We start from the raw sequence: 20,762 nt of genomic DNA, 5'->3' as shown, positions 1-20,762 counted from the left end.
AAGAAGAAACTTTTCTGACAAGGAGTTTGAAGGTGTTTTTCCTAATCAGTTTCTCCTCCCTGCTTTATTTGGCCATAGGACCTGGCTAGCGTATGAAGTGTGTAGATTGCAACAGTAATGATATAACATCAAAAAAACCATTTCTTCAGAGTAGATGTTTTAAAAAAAATCTGAAAATAATAATACAGTTCAAGATACATACCTAATTGTAAACGGTTAAAAAAATTATAAATAAGCCAAGTGCTGTTCTGTTTCTGTTTTGTCACTTGCTCAGTCTTCCAGAAAACCAGTGAAAGATCTGTCTAATCTGTCATTGAAGTATTTGAGATAAAGTACGAGCCTGTAAATTCATCCCAGAAATAAAATATTTTTCAGGTAGCATTCTAATATATAGGAAAATTCAGGAAGCATTTGATAAATCACTCAAACTAGAGTCCCCAGGAGAAACACTAAAAAAACCCAGTTTCAGTCTTATTTGTTCAATTTTTGTAACGATTGTACAATATCTGATAAAATACCACATCCTAACAAGATAGTTTTCGAAAGCATGAGTATCACTGCAGTACATAGCCTTCCAGAAGCGTTCAGCTATTGTACCAAAACACGCAAATATCTTACCCATTGTGTTAATAAACCAGGAAAAAGCATCAAATAAAGCAGAGAAACAGAATATTTAGACATCATCATCAAATGCTTCTTTGTTTACTTTTTTGTTTTGAGAATGACATTTCAGTACCTTTCTTTGAATAAAATAGATACAAGCGTTTTTAAGATCCTTTTCAGGATCCAGTGATTTACAGGTAACAACTATCATTATTGCTTTTACCAATAAAGAGCACTGGGCTCAGAAAATAATGATATTAAGATCCAGAAGGAAGATATCACCACATCTGTTAATTTTCCAATCATCTGTAATAATTTTGATTCCTCTGTGTGTGGTCCATGATGATAGAATAAAAACTTCTTGCACAATTAATTAAGAACTCCAGATCTAAAGCCAGCAATCTCCAGCCATCGTAATGCCATGTGATCCATGTGGTCAATTCTCTGACCACATCCCATAATTTGTAAATCTTGATGTCCTGTTATTTGTGGATTTATCCTCAGTGATGATGCATGAATTGTGATATCACCATATATGCAAAGTTAGAGAGAAGATACAATTTGTGCTACGGTTGTAACCAAACACAATACAGTCATTCAACCCATGCTTCTTTTCCATAATAGAGAAGTATGGAGAAACTTCTCAAACACTGAAAATCTTCATAACACTTGGAAAATTCTTAAAATTGTTCTGTAATATTTATAGTAGACTAAGACTAGTTTAAATAAAATAAAAATTCAAATTCTACATATGACATTAGGTAGGACTAATTAGTGCCACGAATACAAGATTGAGGAAGAACCAACAAGTAGTTCAAGAGAAAAGGCTATGCTGGTGTTACCATATATATTAAAGATGAAGAAGTGCCATTGGGCACTACTACAAATTTCATTTTGGGATATATGTGCAGGAGTGTAGTACGTAAGTTTTATGAAATAATTGTTTCACGGTAACTAAAAATAGTAAAATACCAGCTGGAATACTATGTCAAGGACTTCACTTTTCAAGATGGATATGGATCACTTGTAAAAAAATTCTAGGAATACAAGAACCATCTAGAAGAGAAGACAAGGAAAAACTGAAAAGATAGAATGCATTTGTGTGAAGGAAACTTGAAGGACAGACAAAGTAAATTATTTTTAATATATAAAAGATTGTTGCAAATAGGAGAGGAATAAATTGTTTGAATTTGTTGAAGGGTTAGAAATATTTGCAGTAGAGCACAGCAAGGAAGAATTATTAGAATCAGTAGATGTTTTCACAAACAAGTTATTCTAGATGATATAGCACTTGAAAAGTATTTGAAAATGTCAACATTTATAGAACACTTGCTGCTTCTATTGTTGATGGACAGGGGAACAAAGGCTGTTTACAATGATGATGTAACTTTGTTAATTGGCACTGTGCAAAAATTCATTTGACATGGTCCCACTAAAAATCACATTAAGTCATCCAACTGATTTTCAAAGGTGAATTTCTTTTGAAATTCTTGTTTCTTCTACTTCAATGTGGTATACAAATGTTCTATGTATATCCAAAAACCTCTTCCTGTCTTCTCTCAGTTTGGTTCTGTGCTGAAACTATTGTGATATCCATGTTGTACAACCATACCTTCAGATTTACAACCTTAATTTCCCTTCTGGCTATCATTGAGAATGAGCAGGAAGGAAGGATGAACAAGCAGCTTGCTTTTATTTTCTAGGGGTTTTTTAATCTTGTCTTGCAATAAGGCAATTCTGAAAAGCATTCTGGGTTTAGAATTATGCTGAATTTCATTTCGTGGTGATCTTGTCAGTCATCTCTTTTCCTTCCTATTTAAGATCTCTAAATAAAAGCTGGACAGACTCCCTCCCTTAATGAGATGACTCCATTAAAACATACAAAGAATCTAAGACTCCTAATTTCCGTTTTCTTTTCAAGAGAGGAAATAGGGAATACTGGGTCAGTGCAGATATTTTTTGAAATATAGATGGTCCCCTAACCTAGCAGCTGCTAAAGGCATACTGTGCTGAAATGGCCTTGATACCTGAACAGGAATTTCCAGCTAGTATTTTTTGTTCATTGTATACCTTCTTGTAGTGTTACAAACCAGCATTTAATGCTTCCTTACACAATATATGTGTGTTAGGAGTAGTGGTCTGAAGATCAACCATAATCAGAAGAGTGTTTTTAAATTCTTGGGAAGACCTATGCAGTGTGTTTCAGTCCCTATTCAAAAGAAGCATTGAGCATAAGGTAATTATTTCATTCTTATAAACAGTGTTCTGTGAGCACCTCCAGATGTCTGGCAGACCCCACCTGATATCCTTTAAAGAACAGTAAACTAATCTTCAGTGGTTTAGATGTACTTCTTAAAGATTTTTATTTATAAGTTGCCATGGAATCCTTCCTTAGTTACTTTTTTGTTTTTCTTCCCTTGAAAGAAAAATTAAAAACATCTTCTTATATTTCTCAGCAGTTTTAGTTGTACAATATTTTGTAATCTGGTTTTGATTCTGTATGATTTATGTATGCCTAAGTTTAACTAATGAGAATGTTCATTCACAGGAATTACCATAATTAGAAATGTCAGTATATATGGAATTGTTCTTCAGCTACCAGTTGAATATTCAGTTAAACCAGTCTGAAAAGCTTACTTAGTGTGGAACATTTTGTACCAATGCCTGAGTCTTTTTTTTCTGAAATTAATTTCATTTCTTGTAGGCGACTAAATAACAATGAATTTTCAGTCCTGGAAGCTACTGGAATCTTTAAGAAACTTCCTCAGCTGCGTAAAATGTAAGTGCAATTTCAGTGACCTTGTCTATTCAGATAGCTCCTTGCTGTGTTTCTCCACCTTTCTTAGTTCTTGTCAAAAAAAAGATTCCGTAAATTCTGATCAAAAATCAAGAATGGGTTTAAATTAATCATTGAGGTAGATCAGAGTTGGCAGCTCTTCTCTGTGGGGCTAGTCACTGGCAGTAACAACTTCTCATGGTTTGTAGCTCCAGCACCTTCACTGCAGTGTCCAGCCAGCTGGTCTGTTGTGCAGCCACAACAGGGAACTCACAGTATAAGCTGCTCAAAAAAGTTCCAGTAGTCTTTTGCCACTTCCTGTACTACTCCCTAACCAGGCAATTTTGCCTCTTTCAGCACATTCAAAATATGCCTTTGATTCTGTGCTTCATTAAACTGTCATTATATGAGGGGAATATTAAAATTAAATGACTGAGAAAAAAATGGTTTGATAGCTCATCCATGTAAATCCGTGTTCACAGTTCATGTTCTAAGAGGAGTTTATAATCTTACCAGTTGCAGATGTTATTAAAAATAAATCTATGAAAAGCTTTTCTTTCGCTTATGTAAAAGACATATTTGAGGGTAGATAATTTAGTTAGACTTAGTGACTCTGTGCTAAATCTTTTCAGGATTAAATACAAACTTAAATAGTAAGTGAAGAAAAATGCAAGTAAAAATAGATCAGATTAATGAAAATGATGCACTGCTTTTTGAATGTAGTCACCAAGTTACTACCATTTGCAGTCTACATTACTAGTGACCAAAGTCTCAAGGGGAGCAATAGTATTACTTAAACTTAGCTTTATCCACATCCTTGCTGGCAGCTCTCGTGATCACAATTAGTTAAATACTTATTACTGATTTTTGTTTTTTTAGTTAGTAGACCAAAGATTAAAAACAAAAACCAGACCCAAACAAACCAAATCAAAACAGAAAAACCTTTGCTTTTAACCTATCCATTGGAATACACCTTGTCACTTTGGATTGGGCTGAGATACTTAAAAAAAAAAAAGTAGGAATGCTGGCACAGCAGTGTTCTGGTGCTATACAGTACATACCCAGTTAAGAAGAAGGGAGAAAAGGGCATATACTGTCAGTAATTACATATTTTCAGACTCTAAAGGTAGCTTAGTAAATGTTTCATGTCATCTAAAGCTAGTTTGCTGCTTTTTTCGCTGAGGAGGTGTTCAAGACAAAAAAAAGAAAAGGAAGAATATTAATCAGTCTCAGTGTATCTGTCTGCTGGAACTCCCAAAACCTTTGAAATCTGGATTGTTGAGAAGGAACAAAACTAAGAAAATGTTAATGAAAAGTTAACAATTGTAATAATACTACTCCGTATGTTTGTAATATAGTTATCAGTTGTTACAACATTCTTCAGTTTCGAGAACAATACAGTGACTAGTTAAGCATGACTGGAAAGCAGTGAGGTAGTGATGTTAGAGACACCAATATGAGTGAATTCTGTATTTTTGTGGAGCTCATATTTCTTCTGGAGGTTGAAATTGGTGCAAAGGTCTTTCTGCACAGATGACATTGAAAAATTTGGGCCTAAACGTTTAATTGATTTGATGGTTCATCAGTAATAAAGCACGTGTATGCACTGCATCATTGATTAGCTATGCAACATTAATCCTTAAAATATCCCTGTGAAGTGGGTGAAGTAGTATCCATGTTACACTGGGAACAAATAAGATTTTCGGAAACTAGGAGGTTGACACGGATAAGCCAGCTGAGATGAGAAATAATGAGTTTTTTGCTTCCAGTCTTGTGCAGCACCTTACAGGAGACTGAAAAGCTCCACTGTGAAATTAAATGAAAATGATGATTGTATCCTTCATCACAGGCAAAGTGTATGTTAAATTACAGCTAGGCTAGAGATGAGGAGTCAGCGATCAAGGTTAAGTCGCAACTCCTTGTTTTCTATGTCTTAGGTCATGGCACCAGTTCATTCTGGCAAGTGTATGAATTTTTCTTCTGACATATAGTATCTTTCTTGATTTGAACAATTAAAATGCTGTTCTACAAGTTGCATCAAATAATGATTGGGTTTCTTCCCGATGCCATTAATTCCATCAAACAAAAAGTTTTTAGCTTCATGTCATTTTATGTTGTCTCGGAGCATTTCTAAGAGCTTTTTAAAAATCACTAGTGTCTTATAACACTGTTTAGCGTTATGTACTTGTGTCATATGTATAAATAGTTATATGAAACAAACAAAACAAAAGGAGGCAAGAATAACATGAAAAATCTTTAAGAAAATATGTGTTGTTCAGGATGTATGCCTTTGTATATATAGTACAGATATTACCCATTTGGGATGTAATTTCCATATTTCAACTAAAAACTAAAAGCGCTAAATATTTTGGCAGTATTTTAGGTCATTTTCCCACATTTTGATCTGCTTTGCATGCGAAATAGAGATAAATGAACTGTCTTGCTTATAAACCCTCCTTTTTAACTAATGTCATAAATGATTAACATTTCATGTACTGTTTACATTCACACATTTCATTTACATATGTTGTTGTTTATACTGTTTTCTTACATTTGTGTCTACCAACAGGAAATAAAGAAATCAGAGTGATTAGTTGTGCTGGTACTCATACAGTATCATTTTGTTATTGTCTAATAATGCTACAAGGACTGGAGACATGAAAAAAATACACAAGTCATTGACATGATTCAAAATAATGAAAAGACGTTCTTGTGTGGCAACAGCATGGGCTGCTAGTAGAAATATATATTATATATACATATACATGTATATATGTAATACATATATAGAAATATATGTATTTAGAAACATCTTCCGAAGATTGCTTTAAAAATCTTTACTTCTTTAGTTAGCAGGGCATTGGATTTTGCTTTTATTGGTTTGAAGTTGAACGATACATTTGTTGCTTGTACACAATAACTCAGTATCTTGAAATCTATGCAGTCTGCAGCATTTAACAGTTAATTTAGGGTATTTAAAAAGAGAAAACATGTTTTTCTCTGTTTCTGTTAATGTGCCATAGAAACTTGAGCAATAACAAGATTACCGATATTGAAGAAGGAGCATTTGATGGAGCCTCTGGTGTGAATGAACTGTTGCTCACTAGCAACCGCTTGGAAAGTGTTCGACACAAAATGTTCAAAGGACTAGAAAGTCTCAAAACACTGTAAGTGTAACTATTTGGGTGGTTTTCTTCTTTCTTTCTGCCAGGTATTTTTTAAAGTAATATTCTATCTGTCCTAAAAATGGTGATTTTTTAGGATTAACTATGGATTATTCAAGCATATCGTAGTTTTTGTCCCTATTTTACAGAAAATGAATTCATTAATTATTAATTATGGATATAATGTAGCTGAAATTCTTCATTGTTGTTACTTGACTACAGAAATTATGAGTCCTATAAAATGATGAAGCGGTTGAGAATGGATAAACATCCAACTGCAGAAATGGAAATCGGAGTAATCATCTGCTTTGAAGTAACAGAATTTTGCACGGGAATTACACATTTTACGCAATGGACTCTGATTCAATTCAGCTCAACCATTACTGGGAATTTTGCTAGAGGAAAAAATTATTCTGCTAGATATTGAAATGTGGGAAATGATTCTCCTCTAAGTAATTTTAATGTCATTTCAACAGTGAAGGGAGGAGTTAAAAGCACTATAGCTTGAACTCATTTCATTCTTTCCATTAAGGCAGTTTAGCTCTTTCCACTCAAAAAAAGATGTTTATACAATCCACAGCTTCTTGGACTTCTTCAGAGAGCCAGTCCTTCTGATCAGCAGAACAGGGCCAAGATTAAATGGTCTTTTGGGCTTCAGCTGTCCATAGACATTAGGTATTTTTAATAAATCAGGCCTATAATTTCTAACTTTGCATTTAAAACTGCTAAAATTGTTGGAAACAGCTATTTTTAGACAAGAGCATGGGGAAAAATAGTCATTTATTGATGGACAGATAAGAAAACAGCAGACTTCAAAGCTCATGTGTTTTGCAGAAATATGAGAGATTTGAGAATAGGTGATTTTTGCTTAGTTTTTTACTAAATCTTGGAGTCACGCTGAGGAGGAGTCAAGGTAGCCTGATTTCACTTGATTCCTAAGAAAATTCATGTCAAAGGGGCCTCAGGAGGAGGCGAGCTGGTACAACCTTGTGGTCTATGTAAACAGCAGTTCTGGAGTCATTAGGCTTGGAAACATGAAGAGGGGGCTGCCACGTTTCTCTGATTTGGGGAATTTCAATCAATTTAATTCATTGCCAATTAAACTTATAATTTCCAATTCTGGTATTGAAATACAAACAAACAAACAAATGCTTGGGGGAAACCTACCGACCCACCTTTCTGTTTTCCAGTTGCCTCCATGCACACTGCACTCAGTCCCTTCAGTGAGGTGACAGGCAGCACAGGGATGCTGCACCATGGTTCCTCCACCAGCAGCGATCCCTTTGGGGTCATATCTCTCGGCCCCTGCTCCAGCCACCTCTTCAGCTCCGGGTCCTGCTCAGGCTGAGCTAAGAAATTCTGATCATTCCTTTCTCAGGATGCTGAGGAGCAACCGTGTTAGCTGTGTGGGAAATGACAGTTTCACAGGCCTGAGCTCAGTTCGCCTGCTCTCGCTGTATGACAACCAGATCACCACCGTGGCACCCGGCTCCTTCGATACCCTGCATTCCCTCTCTACCTTGTAAGTCACGTTCATGGTTTACCTTTTTCTGGTAATGGTTTACTGTATAATTTCACAGTGTGAGGTAAAGTTAAGGGGAAAAAAGAGTTCATAGAGGGATTTTTGAGAAAGTTTATTTTCTGGACCATCTTGGATGCAGGAAGAGGATGTTTTCATGGTGCCTTTTGATGCAGCGTTAGACTGGTTTCCAGAAGTGCCTGAGAAGGCAGGAAAAATCTCCTGCTTGTCCTTCTCGCAGAAGCCCACTGATCTGAGCCAGGGTAGAAACCCACATTTTGGGTAGGCATCGTATGATCGCAGCTGGTTGAATCGCTATTTTGTCTGTCTTTCTGCACTGTGCCATCCAGTTATTAAATTTCTTCGGCCTACTGAGGTTCTTAATTCATACATGCTCTATAATGTAGCTTCAGTCTTATTTTCTGTAAAAAGAAGCATCCCTTTTTTTTTACTTAAATGTGATGTAATTTAAGGGAAGGGAAAACAGTGAGCAATGCTGCCACTTGGTTTACTGAAGAAATGTTTTTCATACGTAGCATCATTCAGGAAAGTACTTAATCCCCTTTTTACATAAAAAGTGACTAATTTGTGCATATTAAGGATGGCATGTTTATAAATAATGGAATTGTCGATGGGTTCATGCTGAAGTAAGGAGATGCCAAAAGTACTGAGGTTTCTAGAAGTAAATTCATTTTTATAACTGGCATGTAATCAACTTAGCTGTCACTTCAGATAGGAAACTTACTCTCTGGAGCAAATAAAAGATGGAAATCTTGAGATGATAAATTAATGGAATAGCTGTTGTCAGGTTAAAGCTAATAATGTAAAGTAATCACCCTTCATTTCTATATGAAATTATTGCATTATCAGTACAGAGTGGCTTGGCAACAAGTCAGGTCTTTGACAGTTTTAAATTATTTCTAAACGAGTTATAGCAAGATTCACCACACAGAGCCTCAATTACAGCTTTCACCTATGGTTCGTACATAGTATTGTTTGAAGAATGGTATTTAAGCTTAGCTTTGAAAATGGAAATAGAATGCTGAGAATGAAAAAATAGTGCCATCTGAAGTAAACTTTCCTATGGTTCTCAGAAACCTCTTGGCCAATCCCTTCAACTGCAACTGCCATCTTGCGTGGCTCGGAGACTGGCTAAGGAAGAAACGCATTGTGACGGGGAACCCTCGCTGCCAAAAACCCTACTTCCTCAAAGAGATTCCCATCCAGGATGTGGCAATTCAGGATTTTACTTGTGATGATGGTAAGAAAATTCATATTTGAACTTTTTATAATTTCAGCTTTCATATGTATAGCTCCACGGTTCCCACAGATCCCAAAGTGTTACGCTTTAAATAACTTCGTCTGTGCTTCATGATCAGTTTCTACATCAGTTTAAAAATCCTTCATCCATTTTTGGATGATCAGCAAACACATGGCTATTGTATGTATGTTTTCAAAAGTTTTTCTCGTGTATGTTCAGTACTGTAAATCATAATTTAGAGATAATATAAAAATTAAATAAATTGATCAAATGTTGCAGTTCAGATGAGAGTATTTTCAAATGCCAATGCTTGAATCAAGCGCTCTTTCAGGTTACTTGATCAAATAACATGCCGTTTTGCTTAGTTTGTGACTTCCTGAATGTCAGAATTCCCTCAACACTTAAAAAAAAAGATGTCTGCTGTCTTACATCTCTCTCAAACATTCTTCCATTTATTGTGTTATTAGTTTGTCAATTATTAGTTCCTCGATTTTCAGTGTAGAAATACCATGTTTGCCTATAGGAATTCCAGGTGGGACATTACTGCATTTGTATAGCAAGCTTAGCATCTGTTTGTTTTTATTACCCAGGAAATGATGACAATAGCTGCTCTCCACTGTCCCGCTGTCCTGCAGAATGTACTTGTCTAGACACAGTAGTTCGCTGCAGCAACAAAGGCCTAAAAGCTTTGCCTAAAGGCATCCCAAAAGATGTAACTGAACTGTAAGTGGCACACCTCACTTTTTTCCCTTTCATGAAAATCAATGTCAGATTTATATTGTTAGGTTCAAGAATGAGGGGAGAAAAAAATTCAGAATTGGATTCAGTAGATCAGTTGAAATGTATTAATATACAACTTTATAGATATGAAGACTTGCCCAGTATCTTGAGAAATTTGAAGTTAAGTTTGAATTAGCAATGCTCTGTAAGTCCCAAAACTCTCTAAGAACTATCTGTTACTGAAAAGCTTTGAAAATACATGTATATAAAATCATAATCACTCTTAGCATTTATATCCCCAACACTGAACGATCATGTAACTGAATGTGGATATCACATTACAATGGGTTAAATTATGGGCAACAGTGAATCTGATTAATCTATCGTCACTGTTTAGGAAGGAATTAAGTTAAATTACATGAAAAAGCCAAAAGAAAACAATCTAGTAATGTGTTTGCATGTTTTCGTAATAAACATAGTTTTGTGGTATTTCAGAAAGGTTGGTTTTAATAGAAAGTCTTACTGTTCATATAGGTAGTCTTTTACAATCTGGGATATTTTATTAATCTGTTGATATGTTTTTATGTGAGAAAATTTGTAAAGATTGCATTTTATGAAAAAATATAATTTGAATATGCACCTGGACAGTGACATTGATACAAAAAGGAGCTTGCTACCTTATGTATTGGTTGAAGATAATAACTGAATATGCTACTCATAAGACTAGAGGAGTCAATTTTTATGCATTATGAAGGAGAAAATATCAACCCAAAAATTGGGTTAATGATCTGGTTTGCATCTTGATCAGATAGGTCATAAGATTGAAAGAAATAGAAATTCTTGACAAGAAAAAAAGTTGGATTTATGTTACATATGGCAAGTATCTAATATTAAATTCTTAATGCTTCATAATGACTGATTAATGTAGTGCTTTTTCAGAAGACATAACTGTGTATCTTACTAAAACAGTTTTATTGTTTTACTTGGTATTATATAGAATAGTCTGAAACGTCCACCTCTAGTTTGGTACTTAATAGCATCCAAAATACTTTAGTCATTAATGAAGAAAAATTATTAAGAACTCAAACTAGTACACCACTGTATAAACCTAAACTTATTTCAATAGGGTTTGGTGTTGTTTTGTTGGGTTTTTTTCTCAAATAGAAGATGACTTAATTAAATATAGTCTGGCCTAATAAATACAATTTGGCGATGTAGGGGCTTCAATGCAATGTAAAATTAAACAGCTAAAGAGAGATACTTTTGGAAGTGCAAGTGGAACCCTGACTGTGACTGAAAACTCATTTGTGTACAATTTTGTATGCTTTAATTAGTGTCTAAGCATGCAATTTAGCATATTTTTCAAAAGGATAATGGAGGTGGTTCCTGCTAGCAGTTGCATACTGATTGATTCGTCTTCTTCATTAGCATGCACAACCCTTCCAAGATGTACTCTTCATGTGTTTTATAAAATATCTTAATAGTTGCTTCATTTGAACAAGGAGGAATTTTTACCAGCCAAGTGGATACTTGTAGTACTTCAGTTCTAATGAAGCTAAAGCAACATATCTTAATTTATCTGTTGATAAAAGAATTTTCTCAGAATACTTTCTCCTTCAAAAAGTTTAAATGTTGTTGGTTTCTTTTTTAATAATTAAGCATATGAGCCCATGCTCCATTCACCACCATTTATGGAATGCTATTATAACATAGTGTAAGCATAAAACTTGTTGAGATTGGTTTTGGCATGCAGCCCTAAGGAAGGCACAGTCCAAGGGGATTAAAAAAAAAAAAAAAAAAAAAAGAAAGAAAAAGCTTTCTGATTAGATGTAGATAGTTATTTCATTAAGTTTAACTGTATTTCAGCCCATCCATTTAGTCAAGACAAAAGTTCTGAAAGATGCTGCAGCATACTTAAAACCATTAAGCTCAAAAATTAATCTAAGAATGTCTTTATCAGAGGCTGCTCTTAAATCAAGTGTGTTCCAAGCATTTGGATGGCTAAAATATCTTCTTTGTATAGGGATAATGAGGGTGTAGTTTTTACTTGGGTTCCAGGAGACACAAGTAATAACCACCATCAGCAAGTCATTTGCCCCAGTTGAGAAACTAAAGACCATTAATCTTCCTGCCACTGTCCATTTCATTTCCATTTCCATTTCAGAGAATCAGGTAAATTCTGCACTTCTTAGCTCTCTAAACTACTTGCCTTGGTTACATGAAGATCCTCTCCACTTGCACTTTGTAATGATGGGCTGCACGCTGGAAGCTTTTTTAGGCAAGACTTGTTACCTTCCTTGCCTGTAACTAAGGTACCGTTACAGCTTGATGGCTCTGCACCTGTAACTAAGGGTGAACAAGTGTGTTACTGAGAATTATGAGCATGAAAGAAGACCAAGCAATATAATACAGGAGCTGTAAACCTACAAAGAGGGAAGAAGAAAACCCTAACTTTTCTAGTGAAGGGTAATTGATTACCATCTTTAGTCCCTAACATACTCCATAGGAACAGGCTTGTAGTATGTCATGCCTGATATGTCATGAGATATACAGGGAGAAAGTAGGGAAGGTGACCTGAACTGCAGGCATGACAAATGAATTTGCTGTTAGAGATGGGACCAGCCATTGCTGTTTCTGCTCTCAAGAACTACCTCTGCAGTATCAGGGTCTGTTTCTATTTACGATAGCTCAGAATCCACACCTAATGTGACTTGCAGAAGTCAGATTTACTTTTTGTTTGTGTGTGCGAAATGGAGATGATGATAAAGACCTCATTTGGCAAAATCTTTATGCAATAATAGAAAGTACTGTGTGACACTTGGTTTCTATTACTGTTACTTCATAATATTCATAATATCTGATACAATAGCATTTGCATCTTGGGCTGCAGTTCCCCAGTTGTGTCTCTAAAAACTAAAATTTATAAGCAAGGTTTCTTATAAAATGGACATACTATGTATTCATTTGTTATTAACTTTACTATTGGATTCTAAGATTAGTAGATGTAGATGCTACTGTTTTAATGAAAAAAAAATGTTCTATGTTTTATTTTTCTATTTTAGTTATTTGGATGGAAATCAGTTTACCCTTGTTCCAAAAGAGCTTTCCAACTACAAGCATTTAACACTCATGTAAGTAGTTTTAGACCAAAATTCTCTACTGGAATAAAAAAACCCAACCCAAACCAAAAACCTCTACTTCATTATATAAGGTTTTAGTTATAAGAAAAAAACCCCATAAAATCTATCATACCTTTTAGCAAATATAATACCCAACCACATTTTATAATGAAGGATATTTCATTCTACTTATCACATCCTACATATAATATACTCTGTCATGTTTTATGAACACGGATATTTCATTCCAGTGACTACATCACAAAGTAAATAAGCAAAAATTATAGTTAACCTGAAAAGAGATGTAAAATTTTACAGAATGTGTCAGGGTAGTACAGCATTTTGTTACACAGCTCCATAAAGGCACTAGAGTTATTTCATTTGCAAAAGAAACATTCTGTGATATGCTTCACTCCGTGGTATGCTTCACATAGGAATAGCACATACTGCTGTCGTAACATGTGAACATAACCCCTTCTGTTTCTCCCACAAGATGTGGTTTAATGACTCAAGAAGAGAGCTTGTCTAGAATGCCTTACTCCCAACTCTATTGCTGAGTCACTCTGTGCTTTGAGGCAAATCACTAGCTGCTCTAAAATTTATTACCTCTACTTCATGAGTGATTTGAATATAATTTCTGTACCTTGTAAGAGTACAGTGAGAGAAACAGGAAGACTGTTGATGTAAATGGCTGTCATTCCATGGCCTTTGTTAGGACTATAAAAATTTATACCAGCTGAGGTTGAACTGTGTAACATTCTGAAAGTAGTTTGTGGTTTCGTTATAATCAGAATAAAAAGTGGAGGGGAGTAACAAAATCCCTTAAATTTCTTTTTGACTGGGTTTAGAGCTTTGCTGCAAAAATTGAAAATGGTTAGACATTCAAAAACAAGAACTTGATTTCCTGTATTTACCTCATGCTAGACAAAAGTGGTCACGGTCACAAATTTAGAAAAAACAGGTTTCCAAAACTTGTTGTATTTTGCAAATAACATCAGGGAAAAAACCCTTACAGTATTCTCAAACGTATACAGGGTAGAACCTATTGGAAATCTTTGTGGATTGTGTAGAGAAGTTATGCAAAACCTAACTTGCAGCACACAGAAAATAGAAACTTTGGAACCTCAGTACAAGAGGCGAGCATATAGATTGTACTGTGTGCAGTAACAGTGTCAGTGGAGGCTGGATGTATGTCTAGAGATGAGGTTTATTAGCGTCATAGTGACAAGGCTTCCATCACAGAGATTAGGTACTCCTGGTCTGTTTTGACAAACACAGCCAGAAATTGTATAACTTTACCTCCTAATCAGAAAATACACACAAACAATTTAGCAGACAAATGTAATACAATAAATGATCGATGAACAGTAAATAAAATGCAAACAAGATGAGTGTTAACAGTCTATTTATCAGACCTGTGGGGCACATTACTGTAACCTCTTCTGAAAGTATCTTCATACAGCTGTTACAAAGTTGAGATGTTCCTCAGCTGTTTGGAAAACCAAAACACTATGTATAGTTCCGTCACCAAACAAGGAATTAGATATGAGTCTCCAGAGTTCCAGATTAAGAAGGAAAATTGTTTATTTCTAAATTTGTCCTTCTTTTTTGAATAGATTGCTCTGTTACACTTGCCTAATATGTTTATTATTATGAATCAATTGTCTTACATGCTTTCATGAAATTTCAAGGGGAGAAATATGTATATTGCATAGCTATTCAACAGTACTCAAAATATCAAGGTCCCCTCAGAAACAAATGCTGTATTTCACCACAAAACACAGTAAACAATAGTGAAATAGTCAACATAAAATGAAACCTAAAGCACAATATGAGAATAAAGAACAAGCAGTATTCACATTTAATATAGCTTCTTCAAAGCTTCTTTGAAGCTAATATCTTTGAAGCTACCAGCATACCACTCCAGCTTCCATCATACTTATGCTTAAGATTTTATTCATTAGAATATTGAACGACAAGAAAGATGTTAAGGCTTTCTCTATAAATCTTAGATAGTGTTCGTTATAATAATAGCTCTGGGCTTTGATGTCTTCAGCATGTAAGTGTTAAGTAGAGTATTAGATGATATTTACTCAGGTGTCATTAGGGACATGACTGGAATGATGTCCACTTTAAAACATCACTTTAATTTCAATACTTGGGTTCATGTAGGATCGTATTATTAACTCAGTAGCATGATGGACATTGCGGTTGTATAAGAATGCATTGCGCTGCTTTTTCATCTGTGTTGAAATGAAAGTGCTTTTCATTGATCAAGCTAAATGCTTGCTGGGCTTGTATATGGCATGTGAAAATAAAAATATGTGCTGCTTTAAATATTGTCACCAATGATGATACTACTTCTACTAATAAAAATAATGTGTCTGTCAGTTTAACTTACAGTGTTTCAGGACTGGGGCAGTCATTTTAAGATCTGAATTTCTGAATTTATTTTTTATAGAGATTTAAGTAACAACAGAATCAGCACTCTTTCTAATCAGAGCTTCAGCAACATGACTCAGCTGCTCACCTTGTAAGTTTAAACATGTAACAATGACTCTTTGGAAGCATTACAGTGGGTTTTTTGTCTTGGAAAGAAAGGGCATTTAGTTGATATTAAAGCTTGCTTGTTGTGGAGGCTGTAAAATAACTTGTTTTCTAACTAGCTATGTGTGCAAAAGCTGGTTTTGATCATGCTCTGCATTGTTTACTGAATGGCTGATATACTTGCTGACAGTATTTTATATCTTTTCAGAATTCTTAGTTACAACCGCCTAAGGTGTATCCCTGCACGGACTTTTGATGGGTTGAAATCACTTAGATTGTTGTAAGTATTATTTTTTAACCATCGCTATTTTCCAGAATTTTTATTTGTGTACCACAGGTAGCAAATATGTAGGAAGTTAATAGATTTTAAAACCTATCAAGTATTTGGAAGTGGTAATTATGTAGCCTTAAAAATCTAAATGGCTTCATTCTGGGGAAGTATACTCTCAAAATGCTGCACAAGATGTTATATGACCTGGACAACATTGAAAATACAGACATACACTTTTTTTATTTTCTGCTTTATAATCTTGACTGTATTTCTTTTTTTCTGTTATTTTCTTCCTTGTTACAAGCATTAAAGTCTAACAAAAATGCAGCATGCATAAATTATTCAGTATACATGAGGAGGTTTTGCAGTTGAATTTTGAATATTTTTATTCCAACAATAAATTTCTTTCTTTGTTGTTTCATTTAATATGGGAGTATTTCCAAAACCATTACATCATGGTTTACTATTGAAAATCAGTAAAATTACTTTTTGGTTCCAAGAAAACTTTCCATTTTACCACTATGAAAAACATGGTTGAAAGGGCACAAAATTGGACAAAGGAAAATAAAGAACAGTCAAGTCGAGTTTACGGCTTCAGTTTGTCATTAAGAAAAAAATGAACCACAACACTACAAAAATTCTTTCTCAACGTTCTCCAGCAGAACATGTAATTTTTGCCTCCATTTGGGAAATTTATAACCATTTAATAGCTTAGTTGGATTAAATGTTTCAAGCATGGTATTATTTAAGTGTGCTCACATAACGTCAATTATTTTATATACATATGGATAATTTCAAGAACCATAATTCTGTATGTCTTAGATATACATGTAACTGAATGAATTTACAGAAAAGGAGAGATATTTTTGTGCAGGGTTGCTACAAGAAAGATAGCACTAGTCCCAATATTGATGCTTAATAAGGTCTTTAATTCTTTTACTTTACTATCAAATTAGGGCAACAACCTTAATACTTACGTTAATGAACAATCAATGCCTGTATATTCCATGAATCCATGAAAGATTAAAAAAACCCCTATGAACATAATTAATGGGAATTTCAGGGAATTGCTGAAAAAGTCAGAAATAATAACTCATTTGCTATCCCTCAATCCAATCAGTACTTTGCAGAAGTGTGTCTACTTTTACTGACCTTTATTCTTTCAATTTAAAAAGAATTATATTATTAAAATTTCTTATGAAAATTCAGGATGAAAACAATCAACGTTGCCAGTTAGAGCTTAAAAAAAAACCCCAAACATCTGGAAACACTGAGGAACTGGAAGAAAAAAAATGCGAAAAGCTGAAAACTGTTTACCAACGATAAAATTTGCAAAGTTAACCTGCTGATTTTTATAGATATATATTATTCTGTTTATTTTCTCTTTAAGGTCCTTACACGGAAATGATATTTCTGTTGTTCCTGAAGGAGCTTTTAATGATCTGTCAGCATTATCACACCTGTGAGTATTCAGATGATAACTGTATTTTTTATGTTAGATTTAGCAAATTTCATATAGTTGAACAAAGGCAATATGCAAAGGCCTGCTCCAGAACAAGCTCATGCATCACTGAGGACTGGCCAGAGACCTAGCAGCTCAGCAGAAAAATCAAGGGCTTCCTCTTGGGCAGCAAATCGAACATGTCTGCCATGTGCCCTTATGGCAACGAAGGCTAAAGATGCTTTGGGCTGAATTAGAAAGCAAGCAGCCAGGTGACTGAGGGTAGTGGTCACTCCCTTCTGCTTGGCCTTCCTAAGGCCACATCTGGAATATGTGATCAGTTTTTCCAGTACAAACCAGATGTGTGTGAACCAGAGCAAATCCAGGATAGGGGCAAGCAAGGTGGAGAGGTGGCTGGATCGTATGAGTTGTGAGGAGAGGCTAAAGGAACTGGGGTTATTTAGCCTGAAGAAGGGGATGCCAAGGAGGGACCTAATAGTCTTTAAGCTTCTAAGGGGATTACAGCAATGATGGAGACAGATTTTTCTCAGAGGTGCACGGTGAAGAGTAAGAGTCAACAGTCACAAGCTACAACAAGGTAAGTTTGATTGAATATTGAAAATTGAATATTGAAAAATTCTTCACTGTGAGGGTGGTTCAGCTTTGGAACAGGTTGCTCACAGAAGCAGAAGAATCTCCATCCCTGGAGATTTTCAGAGCTCAGTTGGACAAAGCCCTGAGCAACCCTGCTCTGACTTTGAAGTGAGCCATGCTTTGTGCAGGAAGTGAGACTAGGTGACCTCCAGAATGTCCTAAATTATCCTATGATTCCGTGTTGGTATCTGTTAAGTTGACATTAAATACATGGCATCTGATTTCAGAACATCATTTGAGGTACTTTTCCTGTTTTTTAATTTTCAGTGGGAACGTAGATTAGAACAAATTGCCTATCGGTAAACCTTGTTGTGTTTATGGATAGTTATTAAGTCTTTCTTGCAATTGAGGAGTAAGTTGACTAGTGCCGTTAGGTGTGTCTGGGGTTTATGTTTCTGAACAGCTGCCATTGTTAAAAACTTAATTATCTGCTTCTAGCTCAGTATTGGACATTTGCACTTAATTTGCCATTACTCAGAAATTTGATGATACCGATTAAGCTGTAAGTCATTGGTAATTCATTCAAATGCTACTATTAACCTAGCTTATCTGCATGAAATATCAGTAAAACTTACATAGATTTGATTATTGTTGCTGTTATTTTTTTCTTAATGGCTCCCAGTTATCCTTGCTAACATTCTGATTTTAGCAGAGCAATTGTGTTATCTCAGTTGAGGCTGGCATTTACTCCTGCAAATATGGAATAGACAAATTCTAGCTATTTATCCTTCCATGGGAAGTTCCTGATCACTAAGTCTGATTTTTACTACTGCTCTGACTTAAGACTGACTGAACAAGTATATATAATTTCTTGTGTTCAGCTGGAAGTATGTAGCAATAATTAAGAGAGGGCTTCCTGCTCAGTGTGGCAGAAAAGAGTGTTTCAGCAGCAGTAGTTTCTATGTCTTTTGCTTGCCAAAGATTTTCTTGTACCTCTAGAAGACCGACTGATCCAAAGTTAGGGAACAATCTGAAAAAAAAGTACTGAAACATCTGGAGAAGGAGGATGTTTTAATATTGCCATTTGACAGTGTGTGCACATGTTAAGATTATCTGTTGAAAGTTCTATGATTCTTGTATTCCTTAAAAGGAATAGGAGTACATCTTTATAGAATAGCACCATGCTTCTATCCTTCAAATTAAATACATTGTTCTTAGAGTTATAAGAGTATTTAAAGATTCTAGCAGAGAAAAGAGACACTTAAAAAGCCTTTACAGAAATTAATTCTGAAAATCTCTAGCTAAATTGTTTTTTTAATTAAAAAAATCAGATTTATTTAAAGAAATGGATTTGTTTTCATAATGGAGTAATTATTATGTAACTACTACAAAGCTAGGATAATGTAGTTTTATTTACTTATGCAGTAGAGACCTCTTAAAGAATTCTGCACATAGCTGTGAGTTCAGTGGGAGAGCTCCAAAGAGGAAATAATTAAATCAAATTTGGAAGCTTAGAAACAGATGGTTTGTACCAGCCTGGGAGCCTTAAAATGAAAAGGAAAAATATCAGGGTGGAACTCTGTGGGGATGCTTTGGCTGCTTCGGAAGAAATACTTTATTCTTCCTAACTTAATTTCCTAGTATCAGTTTCATTCTGCTGATGCAGCTGATCTTGGCCATTACATACCAAGGGTGAAAGAGAGCTAGTTAATATTAGCTCTCCATAGTTCACACATAATGCAGCTAAGAATAGCTAGATTTCTGGACAAGTTTACTGCCAGAACTGTGAATTCTTGATTTAGAACCCAAATCCAGACACTTCATGCTCTTAGGGTCAATTTGATGGAAGGAGGGCAGGTTTGTAGTTTGAAGGGTTTTTGCCAATCTGTTTTCTGGGTTCTTTTTTTAAAGCACCCATTTAAGACTTTACTCCCTTTTTGTTTGTCTGTTTTCCATAGGGCTATTGGAGCAAATCCTCTTTATTGTGATTGTAACATGCAGTGGCTATCTGACTGGGTAAAATCAGAATACAAAGAACCTGGTATTGCACGTTGTGCTGGTCCTGGAGAAATGGCAGATAAACTTCTTCTCACAACTCCTTCTAAAAAATTTACTTGCCAAGGTACTGTTGGTTTTTCTTTCTCTGTGAAATGTCAGTTTTGAATTTTTACAAATAGTTGAGCTATGAAATAAGAGTCCTGTGTGCTCTAAATACATTTATTATAGCATCTTGATGACAGCCTTGTCATCATTCCTCCTCATACTGAGGGATGTGGATGTAGCCATTGGTTCCCTTCAGGAAATGTATTTATTTTAGACTTCAATGCCTATTTCTTTTCAAACAGAAGATGGAGGAAAAAAAATTTTTGGACTTGCAGTACAGTATTCCTCAGTAGTGGTACATGTTACTTGGTACTGTCTCAGTCATGAACTACAATTTAAACATCTACATTTCCCTTTGCTAAAGAATGTCCTTTTCCTTCGAACTGTTTACAGTAAAAACTGTATATACATTGGTAATCCTTGCAGTCTGCATTATCTCAGTGGTATGTAATTGCATCAATAAATCCAGAATGTTTTCTCTGATATTTCAGAAGAAAGCATAAAAAAAAGTAGATAAAGGGATGTGATTACCTCTATAGAGGTCTCATTCTAAAGTGTTGTTATGTGGGGAAGTTTCTCAGGGTTTGGACCAAGAGTATTTATCTGCATGTTGGTATCAATGTTGCTGGCATTTATAACACACT

At 35.0% G+C, this 20,762-nt stretch overlaps 1 protein-coding gene across 2 annotated transcripts in view; it reads left to right on the top strand.

Annotated features, from left to right (window-relative positions):
- The window catches only part of SLIT2 (slit guidance ligand 2), a 268,071-nt gene that overhangs the window by 207,475 nt on the left and 39,834 nt on the right, over positions 1-20,762 (top strand). The window contains exons 16-25 of one of the 2 annotated variants that reach the window (XM_075752404.1): positions 3,308-3,382; positions 6,403-6,546; positions 7,922-8,065; positions 9,157-9,323; positions 9,914-10,046; positions 13,106-13,174; positions 15,624-15,695; positions 15,918-15,989; positions 17,371-17,442; positions 19,974-20,137. In XM_075752404.1, coding sequence (XP_075608519.1) covers positions 3,308-3,382; positions 6,403-6,546; positions 7,922-8,065; positions 9,157-9,323; positions 9,914-10,046; positions 13,106-13,174; positions 15,624-15,695; positions 15,918-15,989; positions 17,371-17,442; positions 19,974-20,137 — 1,112 coding nt within the window. The remainder of the gene's footprint in view (positions 1-3,307; positions 3,383-6,402; positions 6,547-7,921; positions 8,066-9,156; positions 9,324-9,913; positions 10,047-13,105; positions 13,175-15,623; positions 15,696-15,917; positions 15,990-17,370; positions 17,443-19,973; positions 20,138-20,762) is intronic. The other variant, XM_075752405.1, reaches the window with a different exon arrangement.

The sequence above is a fragment of the Balearica regulorum genome, chromosome 4 (genome assembly GCF_011004875.1).
Source record: "Balearica regulorum gibbericeps isolate bBalReg1 chromosome 4, bBalReg1.pri, whole genome shotgun sequence".
NCBI lineage: Eukaryota > Metazoa > Chordata > Aves > Gruiformes > Gruidae > Balearica > Balearica regulorum.
This window is presented reverse-complemented; position numbering and strand designations above follow the sequence as displayed.